The sequence below is a fragment of the Corvus hawaiiensis genome, chromosome 1 (genome assembly GCF_020740725.1).
Source record: "Corvus hawaiiensis isolate bCorHaw1 chromosome 1, bCorHaw1.pri.cur, whole genome shotgun sequence".
NCBI lineage: Eukaryota > Metazoa > Chordata > Aves > Passeriformes > Corvidae > Corvus > Corvus hawaiiensis.
Window position 1 is genome coordinate 6,215,108 of NC_063213.1, and position 17,784 is coordinate 6,232,891.

General features: G+C 44.0%; 1 protein-coding gene across 4 annotated transcripts in view; it reads right to left on the reverse strand.

Moving 5' to 3' along the window:
- Window positions 1-17,784, reverse strand: part of PRKAG2 (protein kinase AMP-activated non-catalytic subunit gamma 2) — a 222,848-nt gene that overhangs the window by 64,459 nt on the left and 140,605 nt on the right. For all 4 annotated transcript variants that reach the window (XM_048321701.1, XM_048321860.1, XM_048321787.1 and 1 more), the window contains one exon: window positions 3,070-3,284. In XM_048321701.1, coding sequence (XP_048177658.1) covers window positions 3,070-3,284 — 215 coding nt within the window. The remainder of the gene's footprint in view (window positions 1-3,069; window positions 3,285-17,784) is intronic.

The following is a 17,784-nucleotide window of genomic DNA, read 5'->3' on the forward strand; positions in this document are numbered from 1 at the left end:
AACTGCCTCCTGCTATTTATCCCCGCCCCCCCCCCCCCCCCCCCCCCCGAATCAAAGGCTTAAAAATCACATCAAAATACCCACTGTTGGAAGTGCTACTACAACATGAAAGGTTTTGGTTATATCTGCTGGGAAATAAGTATTTTTATTCTTCCCTCCATGTCTTCTCTCTTACTGAACAGATTTAACCATTCTGCACCTGAGTCTCAGACAGGTAAAAAACAATTTCAGAACCAGCTTTAAATGCCATCAATTATAAAAATGGGCTAAGACCAATTCCAAGTCCTGATACTGCATCTTCCTATAGTCATCTGTTCTTCTGATTTGTTTGGGTTTTTTTAAAATAATATATTTCCGTGTCTGGGTCCAAGGGTTTCCTACTGCAATATATATGGCAATCGTGAATCATTTGTAATAGTTCTGGGGTCTCACACATTATCATTACCAGTTAAGCAATGTAATAAGTAAATGAGATTTAAGTTGACAGAGCCCTGTAGACAAGAGTCAACTTCTCATTTCAGATGTCAACATAGAAGCTTCCATATCATTAAACTGATCACCTAACAGCATGGCCACTATGAAACCGTTTATCATGTAATTTATAACGTATTTTTAAAATAACTGAAATTGTTCTGCCAGCAAATGGTGATGTAAGTAAAGAAGAAATTGAGTTTGCCTCTTACAGATTTGTTTATGGCACATGATTGTGAAATGATGTATTTACGAACACACAGCTCAGAATAAATGAAATGCTTGAAATACAGTACTCAAGTCAAGAATGTTTGTCTACTGCTATTGTATTTGCAAAGGAATGTTGGGTCAATAATTTGCAGGGATTGAAAGACAGCAGTCCTGAGGGAACACTCATCAGCTTCAGATTCATGTCCTTCTGCGGGAACTCAGCCTTTCTCTCTAACAGTGTCTCCTTCTAGAAGAGAATGGCAAATCTAATCTCTCTCTCCAGTCTCTGTTGAAAATTAAATATCCAGAGCTTTGTTCCTCACTGATCTGTGGCTGCTGACATTTATTGCCAAGTAAACCAAAACCCTAATGATTCACTGGCAGCTCTGCACACTCACTGCTCTCAGACATAAATGAGTACAGAGGGTACCAGACAATCAGGTGCTACACATCCCATGTATTTCTGTATCTTCTGAAGAGGAGAGAATTGAGTCCAGCATTCTGAGTTACCCCCCCCAGACTCTCTCTTGTACACATATACAACCACAACTGTTCATAAAAACCTGCTGAGAATTTTGTTTCTTTATTCTGGCATCTTGTACTCAGCTTCATGTTTTCTGAATCAGCAGATAATCAAAACCAAAACAAACTTTGCAGTCTTTCAGTCAGCGGAATGTGCTAAGATTATGCTGTTTCCTCACTTCTATTCTAACAGGTACAAAAGACTCTTCTGTAGCTGCATAACACAGATAAACACATTCATATGCAAATAATATAACTGATTGACTAAAACCTACCCAAAACATTTTTCTATCCTACAAACCTTTGGGTTTGGTCAGTATATTCCCAAGAATATTTTGACATGGAAAGGCAGTGAGCTGGCTGGAGAAAAACTACTGCTGGGGTTCCCTAACTACAAATGTAGGACTTATTTTAATACTTAAATGATTTACTTTTGCACAGCAGAAGAACAGAAAGTCTGTAATTTGTAGGGAGAGTTTGGCTTGCTTGATCTAAAAAAACAAAGGTTGGCTACTGGTAAAACAGGATGTAGCAAACAATGAATGAAAACGGCCATTAATTATAAGAGCAAATAGTTATAACCTGTCCATGAAAAAATGAGATTGAAAACCAGAGACTTCCTCATGTTTAGAGAAGGGCCCCCCAAAACAGGGCAGGTGTTTTATGGGATGTGTGTGAACGACTTTGACATGGCACATGAACTCTGATCCAGGACCCAAATGCTTTCAGCATCACATCAGCTGCTGCTACTGGAGGTACCTCACACAAAAGCAAAAAGGCTTTGGGATTGCTGTGTTACCGTGTTCAGATCCTGGAACAACTTTCCCATGGGTGAGTGGGAGGAAACTTCCTGCTTTTAAATAAATTACTGAGAACTGGAACAAAACAGAATTTGTAGCAACTGACCTTGTGAACCTGTATGCCCTTTGCAGTTCTAGATGTCTAGATACAGAAAATGTTGAAGATTTTGTATTTCAGAGGGAAAAAAAGAGAAAAAGCTGGGCAAGGCACATGCAGGGTAGTTTACTCTGGTGACATGTCATGGTCTGCTGGTTCCATGAGTCAGAGGAATGGAAAGATACAGTCAATGTGAAGGAATTAACACAAAAGGGAAAATGGGCAAAATGGCAGAGGAGAAAGAAAAGGAGAGTGATGCCTCTGCAGCTCAGGCTGGCCAAGGGAGAGGGGAGGAGGCACAGAGCCATGCAGTACTGGAGAATATCAGAGGCTGGAATTCATGTATTCCCAGGAACTGCTGAGTTCATGCATTACCAGGAACTGAAGAAACCACTCTTATGAAGACACCTGTGCTATGTGGGAGGCTGGATAAATGCCCTGGTAGAGCTGCCCTTCTTTTTCTACTCTCTGAGCTGGGGCAGGAGGTGTGATAGCGACTTGTGCTATTAGTCACCAGCTGTTCCAGTCATCTCAGACTCCAGAGGCAGCAGGAACTCAGAACCCCGGCAGCTTAGACTTTGAATTTCTTTTTTATGTGCTCTCTTTGGCTGCTAACTCTCTCATCAGCTCTTCTTAAAAGGAGATAAAAGACGATCCTAAATAAAATTTTATCCATCTCTGGGGTGGCATCTCAGCAGTGTATGCCGAGATCTGTAGCCATTGCAAAACTCACTTTGAAGGTAGTGCAAAGATTAGTTACTAGTTAGGTAAATCAGAAGAGAGCCACCACCTCTGGATTCCCAATACCCTCCCAGCCAAATTCTGAAGGAAATTGAAGTAAAAGGCTTTGTTCTCATTCTGTCCCACAGTATGGACACACACTGCAGCCCATCAGTTGTACCACAAGACACAGTCCACACACAACCCTGTACATTTCCCAGTGGAAAACCGGACACAAGCTTTACTTACTGGTTTTGAGGTAGCACTGGGAGCTGGTGTCATGATGGGAGGCTTGGCTGCGCTTTGAGATGGAGGCAGAGAAAATCTCTGCCCTGTGTCCGGAGGCGAGGAACAATGAATCCGTGTTTCTAGTCTCTCAGGCTCATGCTTATAGGATTCAAGAGGAAACGTGGGCTGCTTGGTCACTTGTGTTGGGGTAGATGGAGAAGAGGAGAGGCCAGAGGCTGTGAACAATAATTACCGAAGATCAGTTCAGGTGAAAAGCAGATGGAGATCTCAGCTTTACAGAAATCCTGTACTTTTTCATCACACTTCCCCAAACTAAAAGTATGGATTTCACCTCCTTGTTTATGAAAGGGAATCTCTGCCTTGCCACTAAAAACTCTTAAGCTGGTTGAACTGTCTGATCCACTATAGGGAGGCACAGTGGCAGGATGGGAGGGCTGGAGGTTTGTGTTGTATTAACCTCCTGTCTGACTGCTTATTTCTAAAATGACACTCAGCATGGGTATTACTTTATTGTTGTCATTTTAATACTCCTGTGAGTATCAGGATTACCTTTATCTCATGGCACATGGCTTAAAAGCTTTAATGGTTGCTTTTTCTTCTTTTTCATTATTTTAACAGTATCTCAGCCAGCAGTTAAAATACAATCAGGAGCAGAGACAAAAAAGAACAGGGCATATTTCTTCTGAGCCTCAGTTTGCTTTCTGTAAAGCTCTTGTACAGCCTTTGTACAAACTAGAATTGTTTTCAGCAGCCTTTGAGGAGAAAGATTGATCTTATCTTCTGCCAAAAATCAGTGTCAGCAGCAGATAATTTCTCTTGTAAGCACCCTGGTTTTTATTTGACATGTGTATCTACCCCAGCTGTATTTTTGGTCATGTTCCTAGGGCAGGTCTGAATTGTGAACAGACAGATTTAAACTGTGTTTATTACCCATTTAAGAACCAGCAGACATCCACCACCAGTTAGAAAATTCAGGTTCCAACATCTGTGTTTCTGGTTATACGTACATCAGCAAACCAAGGGTGGTTCTCTGATGCCAGCATAAATCAGGACAGACTTAGACGCATAAAAACTATGAGGCTGAACTGGGATATGTATTTTTAAGCGGGCTGTAAGACCTCTGAATTTGGTTCACTTCTTGTGCTTCCATAGATTTGTGTAGATGATCGGTTAGTCCAGAGGGGACTCAAGCCCATCAAAAGGGAGCAGATTAATGAGCATAAAATCCCAAGCCACTCAAAGGAGAGTTTGAGAACACAAGGATGCATCTTCATGGTCAGTCTGGGTCCTCAGTGTGAGCTTTCAGGGCTCCACCAGAGATTACTGCACCAGAGGTTTTTTCCTAAGATGGCAGACTTGGAACACTGGACATCAACAACTCAGGGTGGGATCTATTACTTGAAGAAACTATTACTCCTGACATATCTGGGGAAGAGTTAGCATCTTCTGTGTTTAAAGGAATTAACATGTAATATGGGTAACTGTTCTTTAGCTATTATTCTTCTCTGAAAACAAACTTTCTTGATGGCTTTTACATAATAAGAGACAACTTTCTAATAATAGTCACTCAACATGAAACCTGCAAAATAATTAGGCTCTAATATGTTTTATTAGTTTATGGGTTTAGTGGTATAGAGTACTGTATTTATTTCCTTCAAAGAAAATCCTAATTCTCACTGATAAATTTAGCTTTTCTGGAATCAAAAAGGTCCCCCTACTCAGTTCCTATCTTTGGTCCTGTTCCAAAATTGCAGCTGGACTTCCATTTAATTTCCTAAGGAGCCCTGCAGCTCTGCCAGTCAAGCAGCCACAGGCCCAGAGGAGACTGGGGTTGAATGCAGGTACAGATGTTGGCTGATGTGCCATGCCATGGAGTGAGGCGAGAGTAACCACCCTGGCATTTTGAATGTCTTCAACCCCTGCTCATTTCAGGGGGACTGGAGAGTGTGTTCCACTTCCTCAAGGACTGAAAGGACACCTAACTTGCTTGTTCAGTTTTTGCTTACAGACAAATTTAAATAAGCTGTTCTGGGGAAGATGCTCCTCTGTGTTTTTATGGATGTACAAATGTTCCCTGAGTGCTGCGATTGGAGACTGAGGTAGCTGTAATCGATGCAAATGGAAAACCACTAAAAGGGAGAAAAACACCATTAGATCTTAAAGTCTTGCTGCTGGGATGTGTTCATCGTGTGCTAATGTATTCAGAAAGTCCACAAGAACCATTTCCAGGGCTGAGAGGCTCTGCCAGAAAAGCTTTTACCAGACATACAGAAACCACACACTCAGCAGCCGAGCAAGTCTGGCCTGCCAAGTGTAGAGGACATCCGTAGGACACAGGGGGATCAAAGGGGACCATGGAAGTAACATCTCTTACATCCTGTGAAAATTGTTGTCACCTCATCACAGATGTGTAACAGCCCAGGCAGGACAGACAGCGTGGTTTCCATCTTACAAGAACATTCACTGGTGGTGAATCTCCTTTTGCATGTCAGCCTTGGATACTTGGCATGAGTATTTTATGGATTAAGAGCATCTGTGACTCCAGAACACTGAGCCTTAGAACTGTTTGTTTCAACCAGGCACTTCAAACATAAAGTACTGCTGTGAGGCACACCTTAATACATCTGAGGTTCAATTTGTCTGTGACTCAGTTTCTGCACAGAGTTGGAGGAAAAAATATAATTATTTTGCAGGGTACTTGATAAAATAATGTAATTAAGCTTTTCAGTCTTTTAGAAGCCTACCTCATAGCATTATTGTGGTATCTATGTTATTTACATTTGTACAATACTGAGATTAAAGTCATAATCACATAGGAAATATTAAATATTTTGTGATTATTAAAACGAAATACTTTTGACTGCTGTGATACAGCTTAACACCCTAAACCCTATGAAGTTTTTTGTAAAAGCCTTCCACATCAAAGAATGAAAATCTGTAATATATCTCCAGACCATAATCAGGTCAGGAGTAACAGGACTTTGTATTAACTTTAGTCCTATTGGACTGCCAACTGAACAGCAGCATTGGTGTAAATATATCATTATCTGTACATGCAGTAGGTGCCCTGCTCTACTACAGCAGAAGGAATCCAGTGAAGAAACAAGATACAACTCTATCCCATGGCTAAAACCAGTTTATTTGGGAGAATGTACTTAAAACAATTAAGCAGTGAAAACCAGGCAACAATTCTGGATTCTTCTGTAATGAAGCTGAAACAATTCAGTATGTCTGTAGGATTTTGAGGAAGAAACAAACTTTGACATTGGCTACAAACCCTACTAGTTCTGGTAACAATATGAACAAAATGTGGTGTTTTCATGTTATGAAACTGAATAGCTGTTTCTTTTCTTCAGAGCACAAAAGAATTTTAGAAAAAAATCAAAAAGAGAGAAAAAGGTCTAGCAGATTGGTTGCTGTGTGTCTGGCTAACAAAAGGGGTTGGAACTGGATGATCTTTAAGGTTGTCCTTTGGGGTTGGAACGGGATGATCTTTAAGGTCTCTTCCAACCCAAAACATTAAATGATTCAATGATTCTATAGTTCCTATTGATTAACCCTATCCAGTTTTGAAACAATCTGAGAGTTTTGCTTTGTTCTGACTCATTCTCACATTACCTTTCTCAGGACAAAACAAGAGCAAATAAAGAGGATAACTTTGTAGTCTCCATATTGATGAATCGTAAGTACTAATATTTGCATAACTGAATATGTATATGAATAAGAACATTCATAAAATTCACATGAATACATGGTGCAAAACAACTTTCATATCACAACTTTACACTGAATGTGTATGTGAGATCCTAACAGAACTGGATAGCCTAGACTTTGAGCAGAATGGGGCTGCCTCCAGCTGCTTTCCCCGTGACAGTGATAGCACACAGGGATGCCCCAACACAGTTCTGTGCTTCTATTTGAGCAACTTCAGCTGGGATTGAGCCACACATCATGGGCTGGATGCAAAAGCCCCGAGGAAGTGCTGCTGGAATGGCAGTGCCCACACCTTTGGCTCAAGTCACACCCAGCACTGGCTGGTATGGAGCTGGGCACAGACATATAAAATCAGTGTTGCTTCCTTCACTTGTTTCTCTGGGTATTTACAACAATTTCTTTTAAATAAAGCCCCTATTTTGCACAGATTAAGTTTTTCACTGACATACTTGGGCATTCTGATCCAAACCAGCCCTCCACTGATCCTTAACAGGAAAGGATGAAGTGTTGCGTTGTCATCCGTGTACTCCCAAGGGAAGAAGGGTGGATGCCTCCTACATTTCCTACATTCCCAGGGTGACACCCACAATGAGTTCTGTCACCTACATTTCATGCCTGACCTGGCAGGATGCATCTGGTGGTTTCTGGGAGGAAGGACTCTCACAGCCCAGTGATTCCTGCCAACGCCTCCCTTTTCATCAATCCTTTTCCAGAAAGAAAAACAGCTGCTGCCCCCATGAACCTTTGGAGCCACCTGCCCCCAAAGGATGCTGGTAGGCATTTCAGGGATGTGCTAACACTGCTGTACAGAGGTTGGCTTCAGGGGGACAGTAATAGGGTCACACTCCCCATTGAGGGCCCAAAGGATGGAGCCAGCAGCTTGCTCTCAAACTTTTACTTTTGCATTTGTGTGCATAAGATGAAATTGCTGAAACTGGTGAGAGTTACTGGCCATGAAAATGAAATCACTTTTTGCACTTTCCCTAGGAATCACACGTCAATATTCTCTCACCCTGTACCTAATCAAGCAAATAGCAACACTGCTAATACATAAAACTGTGGCTAAAAGAGTTTTCCAAGTTTATATAAAGGGATATATTCATTTACCATTTAGAGTCAAACTTCTCAGGGAAAAAACCAAACAACAAACCCAAAACAAAAAACCAAAAGGAATTTCCATTTGCAGTGTCTCCATGTGAAACTTTTTGTCTTGACTCCTTCCCAGGACAACACTGTCCTTTCATTTGCATTCTCAGCTGGCAGTGAAACAGAGAAGGTGGCAGGCTGTGGCTGCTGAATTTTAAGTACCCTGCAGCACAAGTGAATCTGAGTTGAGCTGCTGGTTCATTAAGTTGATTCACTCTTCAGACACAATACTATGTTAATTCTGACACATAAGCAAATCAATGCAAATTATATGAAATGAGGTTTAATGCCACTTAATGGCAGTAAAGCTCTGAACCCATCAGCAGGTAAATGGCTACTGCCTGTTTCCATCCAAACAGTCCTGGTGACATTGGCACTAAATGTTGTAGAATATCCGTTAGTTTAAAAAATAATAAAATAAGCCTGAAGAGTAAATCTGAAGAGTTATTGTACCAAAACCCAGCATGGATACTGCCCAGGAAATTTCCTGTTTTATCTAACATTGTCACTTACACACCAATTCAGGTGCTTCCCACCATGTAAGAATTACAGCTCCTACTCTTGAACCCTATAGCTTTTATCTGTGATTGACAGTGAATCACCCATGTAATGGTCAGGCCTTCCAGTCCTTCCAAGCTCCCCGGTTCCAGCTGAGCAGCATCTATCCCAGCTGCATTAGCAAACACATTTGTTTCAGTCTTACTGGAACAACTCCATGGCTTTTTTCCATGTAGTGGGTACACCATGCAATGGGAAGCTTACTTGTTTCCAAAAACACAACTCTGATTTTTTCAATAATCAGAGGGAGAGAAAAATACACCTTTTAAGTAATTAAAATATCATATGCTGCCTGAAAATTTCACAGGAAAACGTAGATTTCTGCCACTTAAAAAAAAATCTTAAAAAATCAAATTTATTTATAGTAGTTCTAACACAGTAAAGGAAACCACTTCTTAAGTGGTCTAAGCCACAGAAATACCTGACCCTGAAAGCTCCAGCTTTTGCTTCAGATGTTACTTCATTTTGTAAAACAAAGACAAAGCCCCACTGGTTACCAGAATTTAGCCTGTTACTTGTGGTCTATTTATGTGCTGAAACCACACTTGTATCTGCGGAATCTGCAATGTAACACCTTTTCCTCGTAAAACTGAGACAATCAGGAGCTGAAGAGCTTAATTAGCAGGTTTTGAGAATTGTGCTGCTTTGTGAAGATCTCAAGGCCCCTTTATGAGGAAAGGCTGATCAGCAGAAACTCTTGCCTGTATCCCTTAAAAGAGATGATGCTGTATCCTTTAAGGGGTTTACTGCAGATCTCTCCTGCAATGATGATTAGACAGAGGATCTTCCACCTTGCCCAGAACCTCACATTGATTATCTCGCATTTTTTAAATGTACTCGCCAAATCTGAGGAGACTTGACACATTATATCAGCTCAAAAAGCAATAAACACATGAGATCCAAACACAGCAAGCAGAGACCAGAAATCCTGGTGGAGAGCATCCTTCCCAATGGGCTTTTTCTAGTTCTCATTGGCAGCAAGGTTCCAGCCTGGCTTCTAACTACTAATTTTCTGCCAATGCTTCTCCTTTGTCTTGCAAATACTGGAGAAGAGACCACGGCCAAATAATTCAGAGCAAAGAAAGGGGGATCACTCACAAGCTTGATGGCAAAGAATGGCTTTTTTTTGAGACAGCCAAATGCACATTCCATTGCTGTTCGACAGCCTGACAGGTGATGAATGAAGAGGTCCTAGTAATGGTTGAGGTAGTCACTGAATAAGTGCCTGGGCTGGCACGAACAATTAACTCGGCATGGTAATTATACTGAGAGACTCAGTACCAAGACTTCATCAGACACCAGATGGCTATGGCCAAGACAGTGTCAGAAACACAGCCAACAACATGTACCTTGCCAGCAAAAGTGCCACTGAGAGGAGAAAAGTATGAACAGAGATCCTCAGCAGGTAACAGCCTGGTGGGAGAACAAACATCCTATAGAACGAGGAGAAGCAGGAGAAGGAGGGTCGGGCACACATGAACAAAGAATGCTTCACCCTCCTGTGCATCCATCACCCACAGAGCACGGGGTCAGGAAGTTTGCAAATACCAGCTTTTCACTTTCACCAGGCAACTCCCCTGTCCTGCCACTGACCGCAGAGCAGGAGCAGTTTAGGAGGGCCACCTCTCAAAGGGCTCCTGCTGCACACAGACCCGGGGCTGCCGCTAACGGGATGTGACATCCTGCAGCCGCTGCCGGGGGACGACCGCTGGGCTAGAACAAAACCTGACCGTGCAGTGCTGTGATACCCATCTAAAACGTCACTAAAACGAAAATCAATCACTCCTCTTCATTCAAACTGCGCTGGAGAGACGCATGGCATCTGTGCAAGCCCCGCGTTTCTGATCCACACCAGATGAGTAATGAGCGAAAGCCAATCCAGGCAAACGAGCCACGTGCCGCAGTTGGCCCTTATCAATCAATGTGCTGGGAGCTGCTGAAAGAAAGTCCCCGCCGCCTTCCCAGCGCCGTGTCAGCGCCTCGGCCGGGCACAGCCCCGCATCACATGGCAGGGATTCACATGGTCGCTGGTACCGCTGCTGGTTATAGCCGGCTGCTGGGAGAAACAATGCCTACAGCAGGACGCCTTTATTTACTTAATACACCACCTGGCATTTAAACTTTCACTGAGTACTTTGTGTTCAGAGCCCTTAATGAAATAACTTTTGTTTTCTATTTTAGCAAAGAGGCTGGCTGCTCAGGCGGGCATTTAACAGCGCTTTCCACATTAACCTCCATTGTCCTACCCAGGCTTTCTTCTGTTTTGAGCCAAGCTGAGCTAAATGCTCCCCTGCCATTACAGAAAGTTGCAAGTTGCCCGTCTTTGGAGACACTTTGGTGGCCAACACTCTCTGTCCCTCCATCACCCTGCCCTCTTGCCAGAGGCTGCTAGAACTGCTTTCTGCCACTCTCCCTTGCCTTTGCACAGCAGAGCTCCCGAAGCACAGCCACAATCATCACCGCTCACGTTCTGCTTCTGGTGCCATCCTCTGCGTGCAAAGTTCTTCACAGACAGACAGGGAAACAGAGGCCCCGGCCTGAAGGGTTTGCATTTTGGCAGGCAAAGAGGAGGAAAATTAGGGGGGTAAGGTGGGAGGAGGAACGCTGCATGCACAATATATAAAGACAAGTTTGGAGGTAATTACCTACTTGCTCTGATGCTTAGTTTCACATTTAGGGATTTCATATTTAATCACTGCACTAAATGTCAGCTTTTCGAAAGCAGCTGCGTGAGGGGTTCCAGAACAGGGTAGGTTGTTGCTTCACCTATGATTTACAATACGTTCATCCAGTGCAAATTTTTTAAAAATTAGGTAATTGAGGCAAAGATTTGCTTGCAATAAAACAGTGCCTTAACCATGAACCTTATTTCTGTAACACACTAAAGCAGAGGAATACCCCGTGGAAACTGAAAAAAAAAAAGCTCCAAACATTTTACAAATATGTCATTAGAGGTGCAAGTCAACAAAATGAACAGTCTAAATAAGAACCCCACTGAAATCCCTGTGGGCGATTTCATCTGCACAGGACATCCACTCGCTGTGTAACCGAGAGACAGAATATTAATGCACATAAAGACCAGTAGGGTATCTATTTGCAGGGTAGGCATGACAGCTCCAGGGCTGGTGCCAGGGGAATGTGCACTGTACCGTGCATACAGCTAAAGGCTGTGTGTACACTGTGACACTTCCCGAGGTTGGGAATAGCAGGATATAAGGCTATCAGAGAGACTTCAGGACTCAGGCCCTGGGACCTGTTCTCTGTTTAGTTTATCGGTTTATGTTAGCCTCGGGTTCCTACTTTGCAATGAGTAGGATAGCTCCAGAGGTGCCAGTAATAGCACCAGAGTTACAGCTGGATTACCAGTCTCACAGCACAGTTTAATTTTGTTTATTCTCTGCAATGTTTGCAAGGGCACTGAGGTGTGAGTAATTAAATATTTGCAAAGTACTCCACATCCTCAGGAAAGCTGTAGCTGAAGAAAGAAGCCACAATTTGACATTTCTTTGCTTCTGATATTAATTTTTTAAAACCTTCTAGTCTTCTTTCATCAAAAGAAAAAAAAAATCTCTCATTCTAGCTCTTTTCAAAATTCAGCAAGAGTCCAAGCACTGCTTCAGCCTGTGGCATTTGCCTCTTCCTACTGTGTCTGAGTCAGATTGGTGCCTCATCATCATTCCTGTCTTGCTAACCCGGGAATTAATCTTTTTGTGCACATATGGCATGGCAGAGACAACACAGTGCTCTCTAGCACACCTACCAAAGCCTTCTCAAGAAATAACTAATGACTTCATGGCTCTTGTTTGATTGAAAATAAATTGCTGTGGGACTGCTCCTGCTCCTTATGCCACTTGGTAGCATAATTTCCATTGCCTTAGATGGTACTGGATGGTGCTTTTAGCAGAACGTTAGTGCAGTAAATGGCTGCTTTCTCTAGACACTAGCCAGCACAGAACTTCCCCTCCTCTTCCCTTGAAATGATCCATGCAGCACCAGCTTTCTTCTGCCTTTCACAATTAGATCTCAAGGTGATGTGGATGACAAAGAACCTCAGACCTCCGTCCTTCTGGTTAGTTCTAAACTGGACTGGTTTTCCAGTGCAGTACAAACACTCCTCTTGGCACAGGCAGGCAGCAGTGGGAAAGGGGCCAGGAGCAAAGCAGAATCACTTTGTACAGTGGCATTGCTGGTTTATACCCCTGGAAGTGTACAGGAAACTACAACCCAAGTTCTCCTGTGGGACAGAGTTGTCCACCTAGGATCTGGCTGAGGGCACAAGGGAGGAAAAAGGAGAGAAGACAGCTGCACAGCCATGCACCCACAACTGTATCAATGCCCTGAACTGTGATGTACTCATCAACCACTGGCAAGTCCACGCTGTCCACACATGAGGAATCAGTTACCATCTTATTTTCTTCTCCCAGCACAGAAAATGGGTAAGATTAAAATCAAATTAAGCCCTGTCCTCTTGCTGTGACTCTCCACACTCTTACCCATAAAGTACTGTTACGATACTCAGTAATGAAATGAGGTTGAAGAGCAGCAATATCACATCTGTACATTAAAACTTCAGGATGGAGTCAGGAAGTACCCCAAGAGGCTATCCAAGGGTTACCACAAGATACAGCTACAGAGTTTTAGATGCTGGTGTTGCCACAGCTGTGAAGTCAAACAGACTTAGCAAGCATGCTACCTGCCCAAGAAAGCCATGAACACTTGGGCCCATCCTACTTAAGGAGTTCAGCCAGAAATGAATCCCTACTTTGCTAATGTAAGTCTAAAGGGAACTTCAAACTCCTGCCTGGATACATATCAGTTACATGGAATGAACAAAAACTCCCCTTGGGATGTTTGATGATTCTATCTAGTTAAACTGCATCATCTTATTCCTCTTACCTGCCCATGAGTGAAATTCAAACTCATGGGAGGGGACAACATTTCAGTGATGTCCATTGCATTGGATCAACCAACACCTGGTGCGATTTCATGTTTCTGTTGCCAAGTGTTTCTATTGACCACAACATTTCTGACACTTCTGCACCAACTACATGGCACAAGGTTGGCCTGTGCCTTCCCAGCCACATAGGCTTTCTTCACTTCTGATCTGCCTCCCTCGTCTTCAGACCAACCATCTCCTCTCCCCTCCATGCTTCCTGCTAAAATGTTATATCTAACTCTCCACTTCAGGACCAGTACAGACTGATGCTACGAGAATAAGTTAGAGGAATTCCTCACACATTTTCTTTTTTCTTGCAATTTCATCTTCCACTTGCAGGCTGATTTAGACCTATCTCCTCCACTTGCCAAGTCACCAGAGTACCTGCAAGACCAGCCCCCAAAAGCACGCACAGGGTGGCTTTCTTTGCTTGGCTGCCCAACAGGTCACAGTTGATACATCTCTCAACACGCAGCCCTGTGGTGCTGCAAGTCTCTGGCAGCAAAGAGCACGTGGGCCCTTTAGCAGAGCACATTTTTCCAAGGGCTGGCCAGGCAGTTTGCATCTCTAGGAAATCCTTCCCCTCCCCTGTCATCCAACCCCAGCTTCACCCCACGGCCCATCCCAGGTCACTATTACAGCGTGCCTCCAGCGCATGACACAGTCATTCCTGGCTTGTTCTACTCCCCAGAGCTGTCATCCTGCTATAAAGCAAATGAAAACATAGGAGCCAAAAGGATTCGGCATGTTGAGAGTGAGTACCTCAACAGCAGGCTTGTTGGAACAGAGGACATCTCCATGCCAGAGATTCCCCCAGCTCAGTGGGAAATGTGATCTATTTAAGCAGATCTACTTCTGCCCTTTCATTCTGCTCCTCTCCATCACCCCTGTTCTCATCTTTTGCAGGTGTCTCCCTATGTCCCCAGAGACTTTGGTCCCATTCCTGCACACCAGCATCAGCTGTGGACAGGCAGTTCACACTGACACGCCAACCCAGCCTCACTTCCCACTCATGTTAATATTCCAAAGTGGGGTAGGATTTTACAGCATCACTTCAGTCCTTGGACTCCGGAAGGCTGAGCCATTCCTGCTCACAGCCAGCCAGGTGCAAACCCAGAGGAGTGGCACGCTGGAAGCTGCAGAAGCCAGGCAAAGCCAGCAGCCATAAAAATCAAAAGGTGAACAGACTGGTGTTTCCTTTGCATCAGGATAAAACTCGGTGCATCTCCAAGCACGTACATTTGCAGAGGCTCTTCCTTGAAGCCTGCTGCCTCTTTGACTAGGACAACACAGTATCCAAAATCATGGGCATGAGAGATGCAGACAAAGTCTACAACATAAGTGTTTATATACTGAAAGGGGAGCAGTTGCAGGAGCAATTCTGACCTGCTAATGTGCCAGAGAAAAGAAGCATGGACAGCTCTTAAGCATCTGCTCCCAGTATTTCCCACCCGAGAAGGGTCAGTAAGAAAGCCACATCGATTACTCAAGAAGCTCTGCAATAGGGGGCAGCCTGTGGGCAGAGGTCTGACTGCCTGCCCTGTTGTCTTCTGTTAACTCTGCAATGGTCAAGGAAAGGAAATGCACGGAAGACTTGTAAACTCTTCTAGTTAAGGCTTTAATCCCGTGAGAATCTGTGTATACAGGAGAGGGGCTTCGGAGGAAGCTGTGAGGAAGGGACCTGAGGGCAGGGCCAGATCTCCTGGGGAAGGGATGACTCCAGATGGAGCAATTGGTGAGGCTGCTGCGACAGCCCCGGCAGAGCCACTGAAATGCTGCTCTTCAGCTTGGAGCAGATGATTACTACAAGCTCCACCTCACCACCCTGCCCAGTGGGACAGCTGGAAACAGGCAGGGGTCAGGGCTTCAAACCTGGAAGAAAGTACATTCAACCTGAACCCTTCTGAAGAGCAGAAGGTCTCTTCACAGGACACGTGTGATCCCAGCAAGGGCAGCGGATGCTTCCCTGCCAACCTCCCCAGCCCCTGTGCAGGCCCGAGGAGGGGGCTGGTTATGCAAGGACTGACTCAGATGTCAGGGAGCAAAGCCAGCACCGCAAAGGCCACGGGGAACAACTGCCAAATGATAAAAGATTTCAGTCACTGCTGACCAAAGCTGGATTTAACCTAGCAGGGAAAGGCTTTTTAGCTTTTTATCTCATCACCAACCCACTGCACCAGTCATTCCCCTCCCAAGCTGCACTGTTTTGACCTCATTCATGAAAATAAATTATGAGCTGTTTTGTCTTTGTAACAAGTAACTATTACAGTGGGAAACTGGTTGTTTTCAGGTGTTAAAGCAAGTAAGGGCTGCAACCTGCTCCTCGAAGCACTGGCAGCTCTGGGACAAGTGCATCGCTATCTCAATGTCTGCATATCCCCAAGATACCCAGGGCTCCTGCTCAGGAAGCCATTCAGATTGAATCTGCCTCCACAAACATTGTGACAAGTATTCAGGCACTTCTGCAAGTAGTAAACCTCTATATATTACCCCAGTTTACGGAACACTGGAAAAAATGTATTTGATGCTGGGAGTTTGCTGCTGCTTCTCAACACAAATGAATCAGTCAGGTGGTAAAAGACCAGCTGGCTTTAAAGAGCCACCCAGACAAGGGTTCATGGCTGACAGCACATGAGCTGAGCCAGGTCTTGCAAAAACTAGTCAGAAAAGGGGACTGGTGTCTAGTCTTTCCAGTCCAGATTCCGAGGACATAAGATTAGGAGACTGCACTTGCCAAGAAAAATCACATTCTTTGCTTTCCTGAGCCTCTGTTTTTTTCTGACTGATTATGTTCCCAATATCTCCAGAAAAATAGATGATACTGCAGAGGCAGTATGAGCTCCTTAACTCCTATCAACCATGAGCTTCCAGATTGACTGCAAAGAACGCCACGAAGTTCTGCAATGTTCTCTTCTCAAAAGAGGGCAGGATGGTACAGAATAATGCTCGTGGCTCTCCATAAGTTACCCTAATATTTATCCTTATGGGCTCTTGGAACACCAAGGGGCTTCAGCAGTTCATTTGCACCACTTGTTCCATTACACTGTAAAGCTGTGGCCAAAAGAAGCCTTTTTTTCTCTTTTTTAAAAAAAATCCCCGCTATTGCATTGATTAAACAGATGTAGTCTGCTGAAGTTTCACCACTGTAAAAGTAATTCAGTCACTGTTTTGGGGAAGGCAGCTGGCACTGATGTTTTTTCTTGAAATGAGATTGAATATGAAGCATCTCAGTGAAGTTCTGTAGAACTTGAATGGGATCCAGCTTGGAACAACTCAGCTGTATCAGTGGTTGGTACAAGCTGAACACCAGCCCAGGCCAGCTGAGATCTCTGGACCATCACGTGGCTGGCCACTGGTCTTGCAGAGTTTATGTCCAAGGTATTCACACTATGTGGAGCCAAGTGTGGGATTTGTGATAGCATTTGCCTCAGCCCTGTCCACGTCAGTGATGCCAAAAGAGTGCTCAGCCCTATTCCAAGCACAGATTGTGCCAGGTTCTGCCACCCCACAAAGTCCTGGAGTTTGGAGGTAAACAACTTCGTACCACAAACCTGAAACTTTGCAACCAGCAAACAGTTTTTGGAGAAAGCACTGACTTCCATTCAAGTGCAGTAGCAGCAAAACCGGCTGTAGGTTAAAACCAAGATGAGGTGGGAGCTGGGTGTGCTGGTACCACTGGTACCAAGCAGGCGGAGCAGGAAGGTTGAGACCTCAGGAGCTAGGGGACCAGTTTCCCCAAAATTGCAATTATTTGTGTTACTCTGGGCTCTGAGTGCATTGCTTCATCTCAGTAAACAAAGGCACAGTGAAAATAAAGGGCTCTGACAGTGAATCAAAACTATTTCGTGTGAAGGAAAATAATCAGAGCTGGGCAGGGGGCACAGCTGGCCATGGGAGGAGGCGAGAGCTGCAGAAACAAACGGGTATCAACCAGAGCGGGCCCCACCACTGAAATGGCCAAGGTAAACAAGGCCCAATCTGTGAGAGTCCCTGAGCAATATGCAAAAGGAAAAAAGGATTCTCAACAGACATAATTATGTAACTCTGTCATTGCTGAGACACAACGGCACCAATCAGTGACCTTGTTCCCCATGCCCTGTGTCCCACCAGCGGTTACAGGGCTCCCAGTCACTGCTTTGTACTACAGCAGAGTGCAAGAAATAGGTAGAAATAAATCCATACAGGAACAACAGAATGCATTACTAACTATATTTTGGTTTATTCCTTTGGTTGTTACCTGAAACCAATCAAAATCCAAAAGAAAATATCCCAAACCCTGCACTTAAAGATATATCCCATATTGATAGTTCTCCATTTTTCTCTTGTTGGTGCCCAGAGCTGGAGTTTTAATGACATTTTGC